Source organism: Callorhinus ursinus, unplaced genomic scaffold (assembly GCF_003265705.2).
Source record: "Callorhinus ursinus isolate GAN/ISIS: 27379988/994484 unplaced genomic scaffold, GSC_fseal_2.0 scaffold3, whole genome shotgun sequence".
In the NCBI taxonomy this organism is placed as follows: Eukaryota; Metazoa; Chordata; class Mammalia; order Carnivora; family Otariidae; genus Callorhinus; species Callorhinus ursinus.
This window is the reverse complement of record NW_027397065.1, coordinates 48,041,019-48,056,313: the sequence shown is the minus strand read 5'-3', so window position 1 is coordinate 48,056,313 and position 15,295 is coordinate 48,041,019. Positions and strand designations below refer to the sequence as shown.

The 15,295-nt window shown below is 38.2% G+C and overlaps 1 protein-coding gene across 1 annotated transcript in view; it reads right to left on the bottom strand.

The window, feature by feature from the left end:
• The window catches only part of FAM114A2 (family with sequence similarity 114 member A2), a 32,713-nt gene that overhangs the window by 14,211 nt on the left and 3,207 nt on the right, over window positions 1-15,295 (bottom strand). The window contains exons 2-9 of the mRNA XM_025867182.1: window positions 14,009-14,232; window positions 13,546-13,645; window positions 13,003-13,095; window positions 11,663-11,754; window positions 9,992-10,126; window positions 9,334-9,492; window positions 8,592-8,715; window positions 3,184-3,263 (exon numbers count right to left, since the gene is read on the bottom strand). Coding sequence (XP_025722967.1) covers window positions 3,184-3,263; window positions 8,592-8,715; window positions 9,334-9,492; window positions 9,992-10,126; window positions 11,663-11,754; window positions 13,003-13,095; window positions 13,546-13,645; window positions 14,009-14,218 — 993 coding nt within the window. The 5' untranslated portion in view covers window positions 14,219-14,232. The remainder of the gene's footprint in view (window positions 1-3,183; window positions 3,264-8,591; window positions 8,716-9,333; window positions 9,493-9,991; window positions 10,127-11,662; window positions 11,755-13,002; window positions 13,096-13,545; window positions 13,646-14,008; window positions 14,233-15,295) is intronic.

Here is a 15,295-nt window from a genome sequence, read left to right as displayed (position 1 = left end):
CCCCCCCCACCCCACTGACACCAGGATCCTGTGAGTCTACTTTAACATATAAAAATTCCTTTGGAAACTTCCTTTATCTCTAAACCCCACCAAGATACATGTTGGTAATCATCCCCCAAGCATACGGCCCACTGATATACATCTGAAGGGTCTCATGACTAAGGTTTTATTAGATGGTAATAAATGACCTTTTCCCAGCAACAGCTAGCCCCCTCAAAGTCCTGGAAACCTTGCTTTCAAAGTTCCTTAGAGACTTACACTATCCCTAACCCCCCTCCCAACTTGAAAGTATATAAATGGGCCACTCCTCATGACCCCAGTGCAGCTCTTTCTGCCCACGGGTCCTGTTCCCGTGCTTTAATAAAATCACCTTTTTGCACCAAATAAATAAATAAAGAGAAAATGGAGTAGATGGGAATTATACAGTTTTGACTTTCAGAAACAATGATAATACCCTATATATTCAAAAATTTAATTAACAAGGGGGAAAGCAAATAAATCATACATTCTTTCCATAGGTTGATTTTATAGTAGCATGGGCAAAGCAATGAAACTATTTCAGATGCATTACAGAACTGAGGAAATAAGGACATGTGCTAATGTTGGGGGATGGGGTTCTTACTGTGGAAGAAGAGAACACAAACGTGTCATGAGGAAAGGCAAGGCAGGAAGAATCCTGTAGGGATGGACTGAAATTGGAGTTACCAGGATAAACTCATGATCTCCAACTTATGTATGCGTGTACACGTACAAATATAGGGGTGTGTGTATCTGAGTACATTTCCTAGCTTTGCCCACAGGGCCTAGAAGCAAAGACACCACAGCAGTGAAGAGAACTGCTAGCACCCACATCTTAGCCTGTCCTACTAAAAAGGAACTATGGCTCCTTGAAGAAATGGCTGATTCCAGGGCTGGCATATGGAAGGTACAAAGTGAGTCCAGGATATCTTGTTACAACAGAAAATAAGGAAATACTCCAAACAATGATAAGCGCGTGTCACACAGGAGTCCATCCGAGGACAATTTGAATACCAAACTAACTAAAAACAGTAATTATAAACCAAAGGGAAAAAAAACAGAAACCCATGAGATCATATTAAATAACAGATAATAAATAAGTAGGAGAAGGGAGAGCTCTTAACTAGAGTAGAATGCCAAGAGCCAACTGATAAATGTGGAGCAAGTGCTAGGGTTAAAATACGTAATCATTTTGCAACCAGCACAGTAAATATTGATACAGCAGGAATCATGGATAGATGCTAAACCTAGGAGGGACATTATGATGAGGATCAGGATATTTGTTGGTCTTAAAATGTCTCCCCATAGAAAGTTTATTAGTAACACAGGGAAAAAAATCACAACCATACAGTGAAAAACCAGGCAACACATCACAATAAGGGGAAGATGGACATCGTGTGCCCTAGGTATGACAGCCTGGGAAGGATACAATGTTACTGATGAAGTGTCTTACCTGGGAAGGCACAACCTGACTTTAGTCATGAGAAAACACCAGACAAACCCCAAATGACGAATACTCTATTTTTATACAGGGGGAAAGGAGTTTGTATATCTCATCATAAAAGACAAGGAAAAGTGAGGAACTACTCTAAATTAAAAGAAACAGAAATACATGACAACTAAACACAATTCATGATTATATACTGGATCCAATGTTAGAGGAAAAAATTTGATACAAAGGACATTGTTGGGCCAGCTGCCAAAACCAGAATGCGGACAAGTGGACAACAGATTAAATAAAAATATGCTTGTAAGGGGCACCTGGGTGGCTCAGTCAGTCAAGCATCTGCCTTCAGCTCAGGTCATGATCCCAGGGTCCTGGGATCGAGCCCCAGGTCGGGCTCCCTGCTCAGCGGGGAGTCTGTTTCTCCCTCTGCCTCTGCCCCTCCCCCTGCTCATGCTCTCTCACTCTCTTGCTCTCTAATAAATATTAAAAAAAAAAAAAATGTGTCAATGTTAAGTTTACTGCAGGGGATAACTACTATGGTGACATAAGGGAATACCCATATTCTTAGCAGGTACATATTAAAACATTTATGAGTGAAGGACTCTCATGTTTACAATTAATTCCCCAATACAGTCCCAATAATGACAACATGCACGTGCACATGTGTATGTGTGTGGTGCTGCATGGGGAAGGGACAGGAGAGAGAATGAGAGAATAAATGCTCAAACACGAATGATTCAACATATGGTGTTAACTGTCAACAATAGGTGTATCTGCATAAAAGATGTACGAGTGTTATTTGCTTTATCTGTGCAACTTTTCTCTAAATTTGATATTATTTCCAACTCAAAAAACACTATGATGATACAAGCTAGAAAGCGCTGTAGTCAAGTGCTACAGTTGAGACGAGGAAGACAAACGGCCAGGGGGTGATCTGGAAAGCTTTCTTGCGAATGCGGCATTTTCACTGCGCATAAGGGAGTGGGATAACAAATCAAGCATCACATTCCTTATCCTGAGGCATGCAGGTGACTGTAATGGCCAATGCATGCCTGCCGTTAACTGGTCCAGAGATGTTTCTGGAGACCGGGAGAGGAGGGTGAAGAGGCAGCAAGCAGCCCAAGAGCCAGTGGACAGTGTCCCATGAGCTGGCACTGGCATATATGCTATGTGAGTACTGCTCTGCAAACAGAGCCTCCTACCCACTCTGACTAAAGCCCTTCCACGTTCCAAATGTGTGAAGATAGCTCAGATATCACCATCAAAGACCAAGGCCTAGGCCATGGGACTCTCACATGCTAAGTGGTCACTGGGCTCTGGGAAATGATAACCTCCATCCAGGTCCATAAGGGCCGGGGCCAGATTCCATCATCTCTGAATCACTCAGAGCCCTGAGAACAGGGAGACCTCAATAGAGGCTAACCCACTGGTCTCACGAAGGCTAGGGAGCACTGCCAACACTGTGGCCTAATGTGAGCTTTGAGATAAGCAAGCATTCCAAATGAAAACAGGTGAGGATAGCAGAAGTATGAGGCAGGTAGGGCAGATGTGAGATCTGCATGCTAACCTGTGAGAGCAGGAGGCAGTCAGAAGGGATGGAATTCAGAATATACCCCCAATTTGGTGACTTCCTTGCCAGGAAGTTAGAATCTTATATTCTTTATCCACTAAATCAACACAAGTAAAAAAATGAAAATCACCAAGAAGTAGTAACTTACCCTGGCAAGTTTCTCAGGTTTGGAGGAGACCTGCAGCTGGGAAAATAGCTCTGTTATCTCTTTGGTAAAGTCTTCATCCCCTAAAAAAACAAAAACAAAAACTAGGTCCCATTGAAGACACTGCAGACAGACAGATGGGGATGGGGGTTGGGGGTGGTAAGGAGGAAGAGGGGAGGCATGGCAGGAGCGGCAGCACCAACAGTCACAGCAACAGCAGTCTAAATGAGCATGGTGCCTTAGTGCTTACAGAATCCTGCTGTTATGCCAATGAATCCTTTCAGTGGGCTTCTAAAAAGTGTCATTATCCCATTTTAGAGATAAAGAACTAGGGCTTGAAGGGGTTACTTTCCCCAAACTCTCATAGAAAAGATTAGGAGTCAAACCTTGGCCTTCCCACCCCAGTCCAAATCCTGTGCTCTGTATATCATATTCCAGATGAAGGAATGAGAACTGGTTAAGGCAGAGTACTAAGCAGGTACTATGTCTGTGCTTCCAAGAAAGTGGAATTTAAGTCAGGACATAAAAAATGAGTACAACTTAGCCAGGAGAAAAGGAAGAGTCTCAGACAGTGAAAACAAGGAAAAGATGCAGAGGTGAAAGAAAGCATGGCAACAAGTTTAATATGTTTGCAAGTGTCTTAATGTAAAGGGGAGAAGAGAGGTAAGAATGAAGCTCGAAAGTCAAGTAGGATCCAGTTAAAGGGGGCCTTAAAAATCATGGTGAGGAATTCAAGCTTTTTATTGAGGAAGTGAGGAGACACTGAATGATTTTAGAGAGACAGATATATCCAACTTGCACTTTAGAAAGACCCACTTTGGCTCCTGGGTGGGGGATGAACTGAAATGGAAACAAGAAAAGGGGTAGGAAGGCTGAGGCAACAATCCAGGATCCAGGTAGGAAATAATGATGGATAAGAAGAAAGGAAGAGGAAAAGGGAGTCCGGAATGTCGGAAGGATGGTAAGAAAGCTGTTGGTTAAGAAGGCTAAGACACAATGGGAAATAAAGAATGCTTATATTTGAGAAACATACAGGCAAATAGGTGAGTCAATATAAAAAAACAACACATCCAAACAAATGGCAAGAAATGCTGTTTTCCTTTCTACTCATCTAAATCTTACTTAATTTCCTCAGACCAAGGCTTCTCTTAACTGTACAATGTAGGGAGAACTCTTGTATAGACATCTTCTAGCACTTATAATCCATATGAGTATTTCTTAGTCACCAGTTCATGGTTCACCAGGGCAAATGATTACTTCCTCATACCTGTTTTCTCCCCAAAACCCTTAGAAAAAAAAATCCATCTTCGTTCGCTCTCCATCGGCTATCCTTTCGTCCTTCTCTCTTGGGTGTTCGAGACAGAGAATTCCAATGGTTTGGTGATCCCAGGTATAATATGATTTGGGAAAAGTTGATCTCCTAAGTACTACAGCTATAACCTATCAAATCCTACTGCCTAAAAATCTAAAATCTGACAGGCATTTCGTTTTCCTAGCAAAGCTTCTAAATTGTTTGGGAGCAAGGGAGTACCTGAATCTATACTGGGATGTATGTACCCCAAGGGGTTCACAAAATAAGCCAATAGAGTACTGGAGGAACAACAGAACTTTTATTTGTAGACATTTATCTCATCCTTCAAAAACATCTATTTTAGGGTATACTTTAGAATGTAAGTAATATATTACTATAGTAGTACATGTATATAATTTATAAACATCAAATGTACATAAAGTCTAAGTGCTCAAAAAACCTTTTACTGCTAAGGGTTGATCAAAACAATTTGGAGGTCCTGTCATGTACTGCCCACAGACCAGAGTATAAAAAGTAGTTGCTGCGATAAGGTCAAAGTTCAAGGATGGAAAGGAGGCAGGGCTAGTGCTTTAGAGGGACTCAAGAGAGGCTGGGGTCTCCCTCTTCAATGGTTTTCTCTTCCCTCTGCTACCACCTCACCTTTTTTTTTTTTTTTTAACATTTTCATTGAGATATAATACCAAGGTCAGTGTTGCATTTTCATCCAAAATCCCTGGGAAAAACTGTTGGGGAGGGTCGTACGCAGCACTTCAGTGCTCTCTTTTCAGAGTCCTAATCTCTGGCAAACAGGTAGGGGAGAAAAATGTCATAGACACAAATCCATCTGTTCAGAAATGCCATCAGAGTCCTCAGAATGGTACTTAAAGATCAGGATTTCTGATTACTATGCCAAGCCAGATGTTGACTAAATTGAACAAATACTGTTAATGGTATTATGTACAAATATATTAAGTTTATAAATACCTGGGGATTGCCACACTAGGGCTTAGTTAGGAACAACAGAGCAACTTAAGTAAATAAAAATTAATTTATGGATTTCCTGCTAAGCGTAGATCTTTATTTACTTATGCCACCCTGATAATGAAAATAGCAGCCACCATTTGTTGAGTGCTTATCATGTGTCACACCTTAAATATTTCATTTAGCCCAACCTGAGAGAAATTAGCATCTTCTTCTTACAGATGAGAAAATAGAATTTCAGTGTTAAGTAATTTTCCAAGGTCACATGGCTTAGGAAGCAGCAATCTTGATTTTGAACCCAGATCTAACGCCAAAGCCCGTCCTTTCATTCACCATGCTATAATGTCTTCTCAGTACTTCAGGAAAGCTTTTAAAAACTTTTATTCAAGAGCCATTTCATATCAGGACCAGTATCTTTACAGAGAACATATAGCAAGATGTTATATAACCAGTCAATGTGACTTCTTAGAATTCAGTGCAAAACACAAATGGGAACAAAAAAGAGGAAGTTCTATTCTCTTAGTATAGAATCCATACATTCTACTTTACTTCCTTCTCTCACAAGAAAGGCCCTAAGACTCTCAAGACTCTCACTCCAAGTACCCTTTTAATACACAACTTGAATAAACTAGTTAACTGGTTTTCCACCCAAAGCTGATTAAAGATAGAAAATGAGATTCGTAGGGTATCAGAAGGAAGCTCACTGATAGTGAAGAGAATTAAAAGATGGGCAGATAAATGCACAGAATATAAAGATGTACAATTCTGGAAAGCAACGAGACATTTCCAAAAACATAGCAGTTTAAGATAATTTAATATAGCAGTTCTCAAAAACACTGTGGTCTCAGGACCCCTTTATACTCTTAAAACTTTTTGAGAACCCCAAAGTCTTTTTTAATGTAAGTTACATACCTGTCAACACTCATATTAGAAATTAAAACTGAAATGTTTTAAGTATTTCATTCTTTAAACACACCTGTTGACATAATTTTTAAGAAAAACAACTACATTGGGCGCCTGGGTAGGTCAGTCGGTTAAGCGACTGCCTTCGGCTCAGGTCATGATCCTGGAGTCCCGGTTTGAGTCCCGCATCGGGCTCCCTGCTCTGCGAGGAGCCTGCTTCTCCCTCTAACCCCCGCCCCCTCATGTACTCTCTCTCTCATTCTCACTCTCTCAAAATAAATAAATAAATCTTTCAAAAAAGAAAAACAACTACATTTTCCAAAAAAAAATTTTAGTGAGATGAATTCCATTGTTCTCTATCTCTGCAAATCTCTTTGATGCCTAGCTTAAAGACAGCTGGATTCTTTTACCTGCTTTTACATTCAATCTGTTGTGATATGCTTTTAAAGTACACGAAGAAAATTCAAGCTCACATAGTTGGAAAGAGGAGAACAATTTTAATAGCCTTTGCAGATAATTGTGGATATTCTTTAATACTACACCAAAACTCAACAAATAGTTATTTCTTAAAGGTTAGTTATAATGTAGAACCTGAAATCAAATCATGAAATTTTGAATGCAGTTACATTAAATTAAAATCCACTGGTCCATCTCTTGCCCAGGCATGACTTTGTAACACCACCCATTAGTCATCTGGAAAATACTGGTTCTCTGAATTACATAAGTCTTCTAAATGCTAACACATTTAAATACCTCTAGGAAATCAAATTTGTTACTCTCACCACCAATTTCATCAAAAGACTCTATAAGCACTGGGAAGTGGCCAAGCTCACCACAGCAACAAAGAGAAGTTTTACAAAATTCTAACTTTTGCTTAGTTTACGTTTTACTAGTCACAAGTATTTCTTTACTTCAAGTGAAGGCTCCTTTCATTCATTTTCAAGAAAATTTTTACCAAATATCCTACTCTGAACAGTCTGTGTGACTGAAATCTTTTTAAATAAAAACGGCGTTCCATTAAAAAACAGGTACTTCAGCTTATGACTCAAACAATAACAGTGCTTTTCCTTGAGACAGCTTCAGTATGCAACACACAAAATATGAAAAATAAGTGTACTCAAGGGTCAAGACTTAGTAAGATTAATCACTGTTACTGTTTCATGAGGATAAGGTTAAATGAAACTGGCACTTTAAAAAATTTTACTTATTTATTTATTATTTACTATGAATGCGCGGCAGTGAAAATATTAGTACAGTTTGGTACCACTGTCTTGATCTGTGTTAAGACACCAGTAATTTTACTCACCACTGCTTCTGCACCATCAGTGCAAATGTTAAAATGATAAATTTTTTAAAAAGAAAAAAACATTTTGATATTATGATGCAAAGAGTTTTGACTCATGCATTCCCTAAAGAGATCCTGGGGGACCCAAGAATCTGTAGATCACACTCTTCAAACCACCGACTTAATCTGATTGGCTCATGTGTCTTGATGGACTGTGAAGGAATTTTTCTAGTCACTTTTAATATTTATAACTGATCGTTTCATCAGAAAAAAAGTCAAAAAACTGTATTCATTAGATTCTACTAAAAAAACAGTGTGTAATACATATTAGAAATATTTCCAACTAAACTGTAAAATAAAACTCTTAAAAGCTTAAAATTCAGTTGACTAGAAATTATGCTTTATGTAAATGACGTTGTTTCCTGATAATTTTGCAAAAATGAGTAGTTACTATACTTACATTTTCAGGAGTACACAGATACTAAGAATATTGCATAAAAAAAAAAAAGCTTTCGAAAATAAAAAAGGCAAATTATCACCCACATTTTGGATAACTGCCACCCTGCCTGCCTGAATTCAAGGTGAGGACAGGGGTCACAGGACTCAGAGAGGCACAGGAGCAGTATCTAGGGACATAAAAGCTTACAGGGATGACCATCCAGACTGAGGCAGGAATCTAACAAGGGCAATTCTCTAACCAAAAAAGTAGGCAGTTTTGTGAGTTGCAAGATGAGACCTAGAGAAATCACCAACAGTTTGAGGGGCAGAAGCAGGGAGTGGAGCAAAGATATGCACTTAAGACCAACTGCTCATATCAATACCTACTCAGGGGCAAGCCAGCAAAAAGTAAAATCTGACTAGTGTAATCGAAGAGCAAATTATTTCAAGGGCAATAGACTGCATATAAACATGCTACATCCCTTCCACTCAAATACTGGATTGTCATATTACCTTTTTTCTCCTCTTCCTCTTCCTCACAGAACTCTGCTAGGGAAAATGCTTCCTTGAGTTGCTCCAATTCAAGTTTTAGAGTCTCTAATTCTTCTCCACTTAGAGAATTAAGAATAGATTTCACCTGAATGGATATAAAATAATAAAAAGTTGTGAGAGTACAAAAGAAAAACATTTTCAAGTGGAGAAGAGGCTACAGACCAAATTAAAATAAAAATTATGAGCTCACCAGCCAATACAAACTATTCCTTAAGAACCTCAATACAAGACGCTAGTCATTACAGAAAGATAGGGAGAATTTATACTTAAAAAAAAAATTAAAAGCCAGAAACATCCAGAAATTATTAGTGCTTAACAATGGCTAAGAAATTAGGAGGAAGTTAAACAGACTTGAATCAATTAAAAACTAACAGGTAATTTTATCCAAATTGGCAGCTTAAACCAGAGAAACTACCAAAAAAAAAAAAAAAGACCAAGGCAAAGGCAAAATACAAATGTGCTATTAAGACCTCCTGGTTAACCCGTTCTTTTCTATTTAAATTGAAAGAAATAACACTGGATTCATTATATTTCTAGCAATTAGTTCAAACATTAGTTTGTTTGTCTTGGTGTAGTATTTTCAAAGAGTCTCAAGCCACCATGTCAAATACATTTCATCTTCCAACTGTACAAACAGTGAAGAAACTATGCAGCACTCCTTCGCTTGAAGACCATCCATTTGAAATTGCTGGTTTGGAATTACCTTTATTTCACTTTCTTGGGAAAGCATCTCCAGAGCTTCCAGATGTGAAAGGCCTTGAAATTCATCAAAGAGGAGCCCATAATGAGTTTTCTTGTCCGTTTCCAAGGTAACCTCATTGGAGGTCCACAGCTCTTCTTTCTCCTTTGCCTCTCGTAAAACCTGAAAAAAAGGTGGAGGCTTACCCTGCAGCAAGTAATGAGAGCTCAAGGGTGAGTTCTGAGAGCTGAGGGAAGCAAAGCTGAGATGGTAACAGGACAGTGCACTGCCCTTTCATTCCTAGCACTGCAATTCAAGTCTGATAGGCTAAGGAGCTGCTGGGAAAAAATGGTCACACATAATTCAATCCTGGACAGGGTAAATAACACCTAAGGAACCAGGTGGAAAGTGCTTTAAACATTAATGTACTCAACAACTCTGAAAGGGCTTGTCACCTTCTACTGCACTGATAGGAAGCTCCTACAGAAAAGAAAGAGGAGGAGAAAAAGAACTGGGCATTTTTCTAAACATGACAGATCTCACCAGCCACCCCCCACCCAAAAAAGCCTTAATAAAAGTATCACTGAAAACTTTTCAAAAGGCATTATTAATAAGGTCTACCACAGGCAAAAATACAGATCAAAACAGAAACATGAAGTAAACAGGTAAAGACAAACAGTACCTGAGACAATGTAGAATTCCGGTTCATCAGACCCTTGGTTCTTTTAAATCCAGGATCCCCTTCTGCTATTACATCCATTGTCTTTTTCCCAATGAATTCTAAGGCATCCAAACCCCCACTGATTACGCTCTTTCCCTGGGAAACACATGCAACTTCATTACAGTAATACTGAAAAAAGACATCTGCATGTTTTGATTACATAAAATAGTAGCTAATAATACCAAGCACTAGCAAGAATGTGGAGCAACTAAAACAATCATCCACTGCTTGTGGGAATGTAAACAGGTTTAAACACTCTGGACAACTGTACATCAGTATCTACTATAGCTGACCATATGAATATCCTATGACCCAGCAACTCTACACATCGTTGCATACTCAACAGAAATGTTGAGGTTCATCAAAAGATAGACAAAATGGGGCACCTGGGTGGCTCAGTCGGTTAAGCAACTGCCTTCAGCTCAGGTCATGATCCCAGGGTCCTGGGATCGAGCCCTGCATTGGGCTCCCTGCTCAGTGGGAAGCCTGTTTCTCCCTCTGCCTCCCACTCCCCCTGCTTGTGCTCACTCACTCTCTCTCTGACAAATAAATAAAATATTAAAAAAAACCTGGGTGGCTCAGTCGTTGGGTGTCTGCCTTCGGCTCAGGTCATGACCCCGGGGTCCTGGGATCGAGCCCCCCATCAGGCTCCCTGCTCTGCGGGAAGCCTGCTTCTCTCTCTCCCACTCCCCTCTGCTTGTCTTCCCTCTCTCGCTGTCTCTCTCTCTATCAAATAAATAAATAAAATCTTTAAAAAAAAAAGAGAGATACAAAATGTTCATGGCAGTACTATTCATAAAAGCTAAAAACTGGAAATCCCAGTACTCACCAACCATGGAATAAATAAATCCTACATAGTCACATAATGGAATACAGCAAAAAAAATGGAATACACCATACCGACTACATGATGGAGAAATAATACAAATATAATGTCAAGTGAAAGAAGCTAAATGCAATAGGGTACATACTGTATGATTCCATCTATGTCAAGTTTAAAAGCAGGCAAAATTAATCTATGATGGTAGAAGTCAGAATTGTGGTTATCTTGGTGGGCAAAAGGAAGCAGCACAGATGGCTGGGAGAGGGTACAGGTGGAAAACCTATGATATACCATCATGTTGGTTTCTTAGTCTGAGTTGTAAAAATTCCAATTGAATACTTATGATTTCACTTTTCTGTATATATGTTTTACTTCAAGAAATTAAAAATTAAAAAAGTACTAGTTATCTATCTTCATTAAGAAAGACATTAAATTTCCTATAAAACCCTTTTTTAAAAATGTTTCTAATCATCTACAGTTATGAGAAAAATATTTTTGTAAAGTAGGAACATTTTCTAGGGCCACCAAACTCAGAATTCATAGTCCACTAATTATGTATATTGCCTCTCTGTTACTCTTCATCTTCTGCTCTCTACTTCTCTAAAGAAAGTTTTCAAGTAGCTCTCACTCTACCCCTAAGATCAAAGTGATTGATCTTCAGCAATTTGTGGACTCCCATAACAGTAATCAGTCCTCATGGCTTTTCAAGAAAAGGAGGGAGAAAGAGATTAAAAACAAACAAACAAACAAACAAAAAGAAAAACCACTATATTCACAGAGGGGTATAGTCTACCATGCATTTTACTCACTGTGGTCTGAACAGCAGTAGAGATGGTTGAGAATACACCAAATGGCCCAGTTAATGGGGAAGAGTTTGCATTTTCTTTGGCATTTGTCTCTCCTACAGGAGGAAGGGGATGTGTAAACATGAAGGGATGATCCATAAATAGTTTTCTTTATCAGCATCTATGCGAAATTTTAAAAATTAGACCCTGCTTCCTATACACAGTATAGCCTTAGCCCTTTTTGTTTTATTATTTTAAACTATTTACCTATTTTAAAATGAAAACACAGCTTTTTTCATTTTCATTTCATTTCAAAAATAAAATCTAGTCGTTTGAACAAACTACTGGTATATGTAACAATACATTTTATACCGTATGATTCCATGTATATGATCTTCTGGACAAAGTCAAACTTCAGGCGGAAAAAAGATCAGCAGTTGCCAAAAACTGAGAGTAACTGATGGGAGTGACCACAAAGGAGCAAGAGGAGTCTTTTAGGGGGTGATGAAAATATTCTTACATTTTGATTATCTATACACATACAGGAAATATTCTATACTGCATAATCACAATGGACTGTGATTATACTGTGTAAATAGGATTGTATGTTCACCGAAACACATAAACTGTATACCTTAAAAGAGTAACCTTTACTATATGTAAATTATACATTTACATATAATTTACAATTAATTATACATATAAATTACAAATTCAATAAATCTGACTTTTTAAAATATGGCCTATTTTAAATTTTATCCTAGAAAATTATGCTTATTGGAGAAAAAAAAAGAGACGATCAAAGAGGAAACAAGAGTGGGAGACAATAAAGCCCCCGAGAGATGGAGAAAGCAAAATCAGGGCCCGAAAACTTCCTGTTTTCTGGTCCCAGGCCATCTTGATCCCTGGTTATAATTCTGTCTTTTGTGGCTTAAGTGAGAGTATACTGATCAAAGCAGGTATCCAAAATTAAATTTCACCCTCATAAAAATCCAAACACAAAAAATTAAACCCTTAAAACTAAACACGTTAAAATATTTTTTCATGTCACAACAAAGTCAGATTCAGCTAATTCTTCTTAGGCTCTTACTCATTTGTGCCAAACACAATGCTAGGCAATTCTTATATTCTACATTCATGGCTTTATTTAATGTTTTTAACAGTCCTTTGAAACAGATCATCCCATTTCATCGATGACTAAAATGGCTAAAGGATACAGACCTCTGTTAGTCAAAGATTCTAAACCCCTTTCTCACCAATTCCATGATGCCCTGAATATCACTCAATAAATATATACTGAAAAATGAGCTCAACTGTTCCATTTTGACCCATAATTCTAGGTCTTAATGTTTCCACATACTGACCTGTTGCATACTGGACTTCAGTTGAAATTTCACTGGGACTAGGAATTCCAAGAGAAGTCTCTGCCTTCTCAATGACATTTGAAATACCTTGTCCTAATGAGGAAAATGGTAACATTTTTACATTTGAATATTACTTACTATTAATCACCAAAACTGAAGAAACAAACCAAAACAATCCTGCAGATTTTTAAAATCACTATGGTCACAGACATTTTATTCTGACCATATGTAACTAATGTTTGGGAGTGTAATCTTACCAAAAAACAAAACCAACAAAACCAACAAACTTGATTTACCACCACACAATACTTTTATATTAACAATTTCTGGTTAATGAGAAAACGAGAAACTCCAATAAGAAATGCTAATGAGAAAATGCTGTAAACTCTAGCTATACTATAAATCAGCCCATCATTCCTAATGAATTCTGAAACTATAAAGCCCTTAAGTAAACATGGAATAAGAATTATTAACCAAGTCATTTTTAAAACACATCTGTAGTAACATACACACAAAAATTAGCAAAATGATAGATGATCTTACCTACTGTAGCTACTGTAGCTGAGGCTGAAGAGAGTAAGGACTTGCCCCAGCTGCCCCAATATCCCCAACCGGTCTGAGGCACATCTTTGGAAACAGTCTCCTATTCTTCCCAGTAGGCAGAAAAACAAAAGGCAAAAGAAAAGGGAAAAAGTAGAGAATAAGAGAGTGTACAGACAAGGTATCTAATTATTAGTCCAAAGTACAGGTGAAGAAATACCTATCATTAAGCTAAAGAATTATATTGCTTGCCTGACAGATGTTATGTCACCTGCATTTAAGCACCATGTAGCAAAGGCAACTACTCATAGTCATTTCTAAAACTGAGAAAATTGTGTTTTATGGATTTTAAAAGAAAAGAAATAGATACAATCTTAAATTGGTTTTGGTTCCAAATTCCTTTTAACCCTAACTTTTAATCCCAGTGTTTTAATAGATACTCTACTTTGCCTACAGCCTGTGATGCCTCAACAGGGAGAATTTCTGAAGTCTCAAGGTCACTGGAAGGTTTGGACTCTGGTCTTTTCCGAGTGATAGCTACAGGTTCGGATTTACTCTCTGGCTTGGCACTTTGGTCAACAGACTCAGAATTCTTGGCTGGTTCACAGTTCCCATCTCCAAGAGTGGAGGATGCTTCAGTTATCACTGGAGTCTCAATATCATCTTTCTCTGACATGATTAGATCATTGCCTGGTGAAAAAAAGTCAAAGAAAAAAATTAATCTTACAGGCTTTTTTGCTGTAAGTTATATAAGCTATTTATTTTGAGATTATCATAGAGTCACATGCAGGTGTAAGAAATACAGACAGTTCTGTGTATCTTCCACCCGGTTTCCTCCAATGGCAACGACTTATGTAACTACAGTGGAATATGACAACCAGGAAACTGACACAACCCACTGACCATCTTCAGACTTCATCAGTTTCATAGGCACTTATGTATGGTTACTTAGTTCTGTGAAATTTTATCACACATATATAGATTTGTGTGACCATCACCACACTAAAGATACAGAACAGTTCAATCACAAGGATCCCTTGTGTTGTCCTTTTTCAGCCACATCCCTCACACCCCCCCCCGCCGCCCACCACCAACCCACAGCAACCACTAATCTGTTCTCCATCTCTATACAAGATGTCATATAAACGGATTCATACAGTATGTAACCTTTTGAGATCAACTGTTTTCACTCAGCATAAGTCCCTCGAGATCCATCCAAGTTGTTTTATCTATAGTTTCTTCCCTTTTTTGCTGAGCAGTATTCCTTGGTAGGGATGTATTTCAGTTTGTTTTACCATTTACCCACTGAAGGATATCTGGGCTGTTCCCAGTTTGGGGCTATTACAAATAAAATGGCTACGTACATTAACATACAGGTTTTTGTGCAATATAAGCTTTCATTTCTCTGAAATAAGTGACCAAGAGTGCAACTTCTGGATCATGTTAAGTACTTGTTCAGTTTTTTAAGAACTGCCACTCTTTCCATTTTACATTACCATCAGTGATGTATGAGTGATCAAGTTTCTCAACATTCTCACCAGCATTTGGTGGGTTGTTTTTTTTTTTCCTTTTCTGAGCCATTATGACAGGTGTGTAATAATAATCTCACTGTGGCTTTAAGCTGTATTTTTATAATGGCTAATGATACAGAACATCTTCTCATATGCTTATTTGCCATCTGTATATCCCCTCTAGTGAAATACCTATTTGTATCTTTTGCTCATTTTCTTTGGGGGTTTTGTTTTTTTCTTTT